General features: G+C 45.2%; 1 protein-coding gene across 1 annotated transcript; it reads left to right on the top strand.

The window, feature by feature from the left end:
• Positions 1–1069: 1069 nt before the first annotated feature.
• Positions 1070–4627, top strand: LOC135315455 (trypsin I-P1-like). Its single transcript, XM_064463628.1, has 5 exons — positions 1070–1198; positions 1663–1831; positions 2437–2690; positions 3508–3644; positions 4380–4627. The coding sequence occupies exons 1-5, from the start codon at positions 1159–1161 to the stop codon at positions 4527–4529; spliced, it is 750 nt and encodes a 249-aa protein (XP_064319698.1). The 5' UTR covers positions 1070–1158; the 3' UTR covers positions 4530–4627.
• Positions 4628–7263: the final 2636 nt, after the last annotated feature.

Genomic DNA, 7263 nt, shown 5'->3' with positions numbered 1-7263 from the left:
AAATGGAGTAGAATGATTATTCCTGTTTAGTCTCTCATTCCATTTCAGCATCTCAAAGCATATGACTTCTGTTTAAAGTCACGAGGTTATCCTATGTCTTTCAGGAGCTAACACGGTGAAGTTGGCAGCTGCTTGGAAAATGATTATTCATAAAACATATTAAGCTTTAGCAAACTCAGCAACATTCTGGGATAGCAGAGAATAGAACAGAATAGAATAGAATAGAATCATTAAGGTTGGAAAAGACCGCTAAGATCATCAAGTCCGACACTACCATGCCTCCTAAACAGCGCCTTGTAGTGCCACATCTACATGTTTTTTGAACACCTCCAGGATGGTGACTCTGCCACCTCTCAGCAGACCTTTTCCAATGCTTGACCACTCTTTCAGTAAAGAAATTTTTCCTAATACCCAGCCTGAACCTCCCCTGACGCAACTTGAGGCCATTTCCTCTCGTCCTATCACTAGTAACTTGGGGGAAGAGCCCAACACCCACCTCGCTACAACCTCCTTTCAGGTCGTTGTAGAGGGTGATAAGATCTCCCCTCAGCCTCCTCTTCTCCAGACTGAACAACCCCAGCTCCCTCAGCCACTCCTCATAAGACTTGTTCTCCAGACCCTTCACCAGCTTTGTTGCCCTTCTCTGGACACGCTCCAGCACCTCAATGTCCTTCTTGTACTGAGGGGTCCAAAACTGAACGCGGTATTCAAGGTGTGGCCTCACCAGTGCTGAGTACAGGGGGACAATATTCAGCTTCTGGTAAAAAAAATATGCTTTTTAAAGAATGACGCCATCAACGCAGAGGCGTCTCAAAGGGGTTTGAGAGTTGCTCTCATCAACAGGTGCTGCGTATAAGAATGAGACAGGCAAATAATCATGCATCTTCCCAAGCTCAAATGTATTTCTAAACTGAAGGCTGCCCTCTGAAATTATTTAAAATAGCTCTCTGTCTTAGGAAAGGTTTATGATTAACTGATGTGTTGTTTGTACTTTCTACCAGTGCCTGTTAATGCCCACGTTTGGATCTTCAAATTTTCCACTGTGTACCCTTTGCCTGGAGAAAACCTTGGACTAGAGATAAGGCCATTTCAGAAAATGTATTTCTAGCAGCTCGCGCTTCCAGTCCACCAGTCTGGGCTTGGGGCAGTGTCAAGATCATGAAATACATACTATTTGTCACATTTGTTGGTGTGGCTGGTGAGTACATTTTTTTACTTCTATTTTTGTAATTTATAAGGTAGCTTGTTTTCTGAGCAAATTTGCAAGGTAGTCCAGCGTGGGAACGTGAAGTTCAGTTTCAACTTGCAAAAGTTCTAAGGCAGAGCACTGCAACTTCTTTTGACTGCTGTCTATTCATAATTGCTTGTGTCACAAAATGGGGGATGAATGCCTACATGGGGGTTCTTGACCCAGGAATACTGAAATGTGTCCATAGCTTCAAAAAAAGACTGTCTCTCTCTTAAACACTATGAAGATAACACCTCTGGCCCAGAAGGTCCTAAATCTGCTGTAAGTTTTTGGACTAGAAGCGAGTGCTTGCCCACCACTGTAACCATGAGTTTTTATGGCAGTAGAGCCTACGAGTGAGATGCTTCAGTCAGGCACAGGGGCACAAGATTCCTTATGCCAGATGTTGACATATGCCACTTCGTATCTCCCAGTTGCCTTCCCCATCAATGCTGATGATGATGATGACAAGATCGTGGGAGGCTACACCTGTGCGGCGAACTCTGTCCCCTATCAGGTGTCCCTGAATTCTGGGTATCACTTCTGTGGAGGTTCCCTCATCAACAGCCAGTGGGTCCTGTCAGCTGCTCACTGCTACAAGTCGTGAGTGAAAAAAAATACATTCTTCCGTAACCTACTTCTTTCTTCCAGTTCACTTCCAGCAGGAATTCTGAGCTGTGAGATCCAAATATGTAAGTGACTCCATTCTGACAGGAGACAACCAAGGAATGGGTGGCTCATTCAGGAAGCTGGGCCGAGGCATCATGAGGGGCTTTCCACTTCTGCAAATGTTTCTGTGAATGCAGAGCACTTTCTGAAATGGCAGTGCGACAATCTAGCCACGAGTTATGGGCTGTGATTTCTTGCAAATTGCACTAACCTTCCTACAACTTAGTCACTGGAGAACAGGAAGAGGAATGAAGTCAGGGTGATAGCAGTTTGCCTTTTCCCAGAATGTTTGTATAAAGCACTGTTATATATTCAACTTGTCCCTGCCAACAAAATAAACCTGCAGAAATTCACCACCTGCACTGGGAGTGGGTAAGATCTCAGTGTGGGTCCCTGGGACTTATTGCAGGACAAGAAAGATAACCTGAATGAAAACAGCTATTACGATAGCCATGTTGAAGCAAGTGTGTACGGTGATGGGAGGTTCCTCACAACCTGTCAGTAGCAGTAAAGTATACGCCATTCCTTGTCTTTTCCAGTCGCATCCAAGTGCAGCTTGGGAAACAAAACCTGGCACTCACAGAGTCGACACAGCAGCTGATTAATTCAGCTAAAGTCATCCGCCACTCTGGCTACAGCTCCGCAACACTGGACAATGACATTATGCTCATCAAGCTTGCTGAACCAGCCCAGCTCAACAGAGCTGTCCAAACAATTCCTCTGCCTACCAGCTGTGTGGCCACAGGCACCACATGCCTAATCTCTGGCTGGGGCAACACACTCAGCAATGACAGTGAGTACTCTGTGGGAATGTACAGCATCACGAGGGCCCAGGAGGCACTCTAAGACCTCACAATTAACTCCAAACTGTGCGGGGTACAGCACAGAGCAGTGCTGTGGGACAGGCCTTTTTGAGTGATCAGTCTGTGCAGGACAGTATCCATTTAACTGCTTTAAAGGCAAGCCTTTATAAGGGCCTTCCTCTTGTTCTGTGTTATGAACACATGTATGTGTTACATGTATTATGAAATGGCACTTAAATCATCTCATCCACGTGCCATTCACCAAGATGCTCATGCTGCCATAAATTTTGTGGCCTGGTGCTATCAGCCGTGCAGTGCCAAGCACTAGCAATTTAACTAATGTCAATAGAGTTGTCAGTTCGCTGAGAACAAGATCAAAATCTGTGATTGTGAATCTAAAATTACTACAAGAGAGCTCCTTTCTCTTACACCAGTGGTCAGGGGTGACTGGTGTCTAATCCGTTGATGACAACTAAACCTGCACCAGAGGAGAAGGTGGTTTTCCTGAGGCCCATGTTTCCCCCAGCATATGTGCTACAAGAGTAGCTCTGAGCCCCGCGCTTGCCAGTTGATGATTTTCTAGGTATCAGAAAAATTAACATGGCTGCAGCGTAGAACAGTGGACCCATGGGTAGAATCTCTTCCACCTAAACAGCAGGAATCCATGCTGCGATTACTGTTCAGAGGGAAAATGATGACTGCTAAAGGAGGATGTTCAGTGATTACTTTTCTGCTGAGAAAGATCTTCTCTGGGCTCCAAAATGAACTCAGAAATTTCATCAGCCATCTCTCCCTATTTTCTTGTAGATCCGTACCCGGATAACTTGCAGTGCCTGAAGGCACCTGTACTCTCCTCAAGCAAGTGCACCAAAGCCTACCCTGGGAAAATTACCAAGAACATGATATGTGTAGGATTCATGGAGGGAGGGAAAGACTCCTGCCAGGTAAAACATCTACATCTGCCCCTCCTTTCCCATATGTTTCTTTCCTGCCGTTTGCTAGTAGAAGAGGCCATTGCTCCAGAGAACCTGCTATACTCACTGCACTGACATTTCTGAATGTTGTTTGTTTGAGCAAAAGTGGAGGCTTAGAGTGAAAGCTGCTTATTGAGTGAGGCTAGGCTTTTTCCCACTTGGTTAGTCATTGACCCCTTTCTGAGACAGCGAATACCTCTCCCCTAAATCTCCACAAGCAGACTATGCTACCTCCTGCACCTTAGGCTGGTTAAAATGGAGGAGTGCTGCACCAGAGAGTCAATAGTAATCACGGTGACTTTAGAGCTTAGGACACAAATGTTAGTTTTGGACTCACCAAAGATGAAATAGCCACTATGCCAAGATCCAGGTGGTCTGGCAAATTAACACACCTGGCATTTTACACATGCCTAGCTCCATGGAAATATTTGGCAGAATAATGTCTAAGACACACATATCCTAAGTGTCTGCCAAGGACTGCGTCCATCTAAAATAGGCAGCTTACCCTTAGCTGTGGTGCCATTGGAGCTAAAGGAAGGCACAGTAGCATGAGGTGTAGAGTGGCGATCAGAAATGACCTTTGTAGAACTTCTATGTAGAAAAAGCACAATGGAGCTTGTTTGAATGTCAGCGATTTCTGGGATCTCTGGCTCATCACTTACGCTGATACCGTTTGCTAAATATCCGTACCCTTTGTGTGCACAGGGGGATTCCGGTGGTCCAGTGGTCTGCAACGGGCAGCTCCAGGGCATCGTTTCCTGGGGTATTGGATGTGCGCAGAAAGGCTACCCTGGGGTTTACACTAAGGTTTGCAACTACGTCTCCTGGATCAAAGCAACTATGTCTGCCAACTGAGACACGCTCGTTCTATGTGACCTGCTTTTTCTCCTCATCATTTTCTTCTGTTTTGGGACTGGGCATACAAAAATTATCAACAAATAAAGACTTTCAGGCACCCCTTCTTTGTGCATCGTTTCTCTGGGTACTTCCACAGGCTGTGATATGGAGGGCAGAGGCAAGGAATGTCACTCTGGGGAAAATATTTAGTATTTGTGGTGCCTCTCAGCTACCAGGATCTTGGGACATTTTGCAGCCTCATCTTTGGCAGTCTTTCAGTCAGTTACAGGCAGCCATTTCTGGAGCAGACATCTTTTCTGTTTATCAGCATGTACTCAGGTGCTACCAAACTGCCTAAAGCAGCTGAGAGTGCGCTGAATCCTACAGGCAGCATACCCCTACTGTAGAAAACAGCAGGCAGCAACACAAACCTTCCCCACTGCCCCCACTCCCGCACCCACCAATATGACTGAACTCTTCCCTCCTTGAAAGCTCTACTTGGGGAATGAAATAACCCCTTTGTACGGCTTGTTCTCTCCACGTACCAGTGCCGGGGGTGGGGGTGGGGCTGTTGTCTGTACCTTTTTGCTCAGTTAAGTGGCCGTGCTGGGCTTGCTTAGTTTTTCTGGAAGAGTCTTTTGACTCTGTCCTTTTGGACAGAGATGTTCCTGGGTCCCGGTTTTAACTCTTCCTAACCCCAAATGGCACTGGAGTTGAAAGTCCGTGAAAAAGCTGCCAAAGTTGCCTATGGGCTGTGTCACTTGTCTCCTAGAAAAGGGAAATAGAGGGTTTGAGTAAAATAACAGGGTAGAAAGAGCAGAGGATAGGTGAAATGGGGAGAAATTTAAAAGAAATCCAACACTTTCGGATTTCCTTTCAGAGGAAGGGAAGGGACCGGAGAGGAGAAGAGCAGGGCATGAAGGAACAAGTGCCATTTGCCTACAGACAGGTTTGTGCCTGGCTCTCTCAGATGCTTTGTCAGGGATATATTTCTTGGGAGAGTAATAGGTGCATGAGTCATTATTATAAGCACAATATATGAATAGGGTCAGACCATCGCTTTTTGCATCCTTGCTCTGGAAGCATTTGCTGAATTCCTTCTCAGCATCTGCCCTTTTCCAGAAAATCCCTGAGCTGTAGCCTGGGACCCTTCCTTCACCCTGTTTTCACCTGGAGACAGCGTTCTTATCTGGAAGCATTTGAAATTCACAGGTCCCTGACCCTGTCTCCCGGCCTGACCACTGTGAGTGGAGGGTGGTTGGTATCTTTGCCTGGGTATGTTAGGGGAAAGGGGAAGAAAAGTTGGATGAGAGAGGAGAGGATGCGATGAAAGTTGACAAGATGATAATGGTGGGGAAGAAATAAGTCTATCATCAGGCAGAGTGCATTCTCAATTATGACAGACAGGTATGTTGAGAAGAGTAGTCTGGAAACATTCCCAGTCTTCTGACACTATCCACCCTATGCGTTAAGGTAGGTCCGCTGGGAGAAGGAAGAAATTCCACTTTCCAAATTATCGACCATACTTGATTTTCAAATTTTTGGAATATCCTTATAGGATCTCTCCTTACATGCCTGTACACCACAATGCCTGTGGTGGACAGTGCCATGGAGAGGTCACTGACAAAGTTGTTCCCTCCTTTGTGGTCAGTGCTCTGCAGATGTGAGGACACTATTTTTTTTGCACTCTCTCTCTCTCTGCTGGCATTTCCACATAATGCTTTTATCACCCAGCCCTGCACAGCAGGCGTGAAAGGATTAGAGAGCTCTGAGCCCTTGATTGGAGGTGAGGGTCAACAGGACAAAGTGCCCTGTACTTTCTCTATTTTTGTCAGGAAAAACTGCAGTGTAATGAAATTCAATATATTTGCATGCACATATGAAGGCATGAAAACCTTGACCAATCTCGCATGGCAGGAAGGGAAGTACCAAAGTGGCAGCAGCACTTAATTAAAACTCAGTCAGTCCAGCTTCGCCAAAGAGGCACAACACTTGGAAGAAGTTTTAAGAATAGAACTGGGCAGCAAACTATGCTGGTTTGTGTAAAAGTGAACATATCTCTTGGGAAAGGCTGGAGGGGAGGACCTGTGACTTAAAAATGACATTGTCCTAGAATAAGAAGGACAAAATGACAGGGGAAAAAAAAAAAGAAAGTGAGAAAAATTAACAGTTTTCAAAAAGCGGGTATTGCAACACCTTTGTAAACCTGTGGGTCACAGCTGAGATGTCTGCTCTTTGATGTATTTGGAAAAGGAGGTAACAAGATTTCTGAGGAGATCATAAATTATCCTAGATAAATCTAAATACCACAGCAAAGAGTAGGGAGAATTACTGAGAGAAAATAAATAGCAGAAGAAGGGAGCAAAGCATCTTAAGAATAAAAGAAATAAAAAAAGGAAAAGAAGAAACAGAAGGAAAAAAAAGTTACTCAGAAAGATGAAACCTGCTAAAGGAGCAATAAGGTCATTAGTGTGCAAACCAGACAGCTAGTGTGAACTGATCAGTGGAGTCAGAGCATATGCCCCATATTCTGTGGGCATAGGTCTGTAGTTGGAAATCTTTAGCCTGATAAAATAGCTTTGATATAATAGACTCCTGAGACACCTCATTCTTGGGGCCACCTGGGTTTGTGCTTGGATGACTGCAGTCTGTGTTACTAGAAGGGCTTCACTGCACAGGCTGTTAGCTGCATGCCATAGCTATGCAGGTATAACTTGGCTGCAAGATATACTGTCCTGGTTTTTGCTGGGAT

Source organism: Phalacrocorax carbo, chromosome 1, assembly GCF_963921805.1.
Source record: "Phalacrocorax carbo chromosome 1, bPhaCar2.1, whole genome shotgun sequence".
In the NCBI taxonomy this organism is placed as follows: Eukaryota; Metazoa; Chordata; class Aves; order Suliformes; family Phalacrocoracidae; genus Phalacrocorax; species Phalacrocorax carbo.
Note: the sequence above shows the minus strand (reverse complement) of the source record. Positions and strands in the feature narration are given on the sequence as shown.

Coding starts and splice junctions, on each gene's coding strand:
- LOC135315455 (XM_064463628.1), top strand. CDS start 1,159: ATGAAATACATACTATTTGTCACATTTGTTGGTGTGGCTG. Junction 2,691..3,507: donor CAACACACTCAGCAATGACA/GTGAGTACTCTG, acceptor ATTTTCTTGTAG/ATCCGTACCCGGATAACTTG. Junction 3,645..4,379: donor GAGGGAAAGACTCCTGCCAG/GTAAAACATCTA, acceptor TTGTGTGCACAG/GGGGATTCCGGTGGTCCAGT.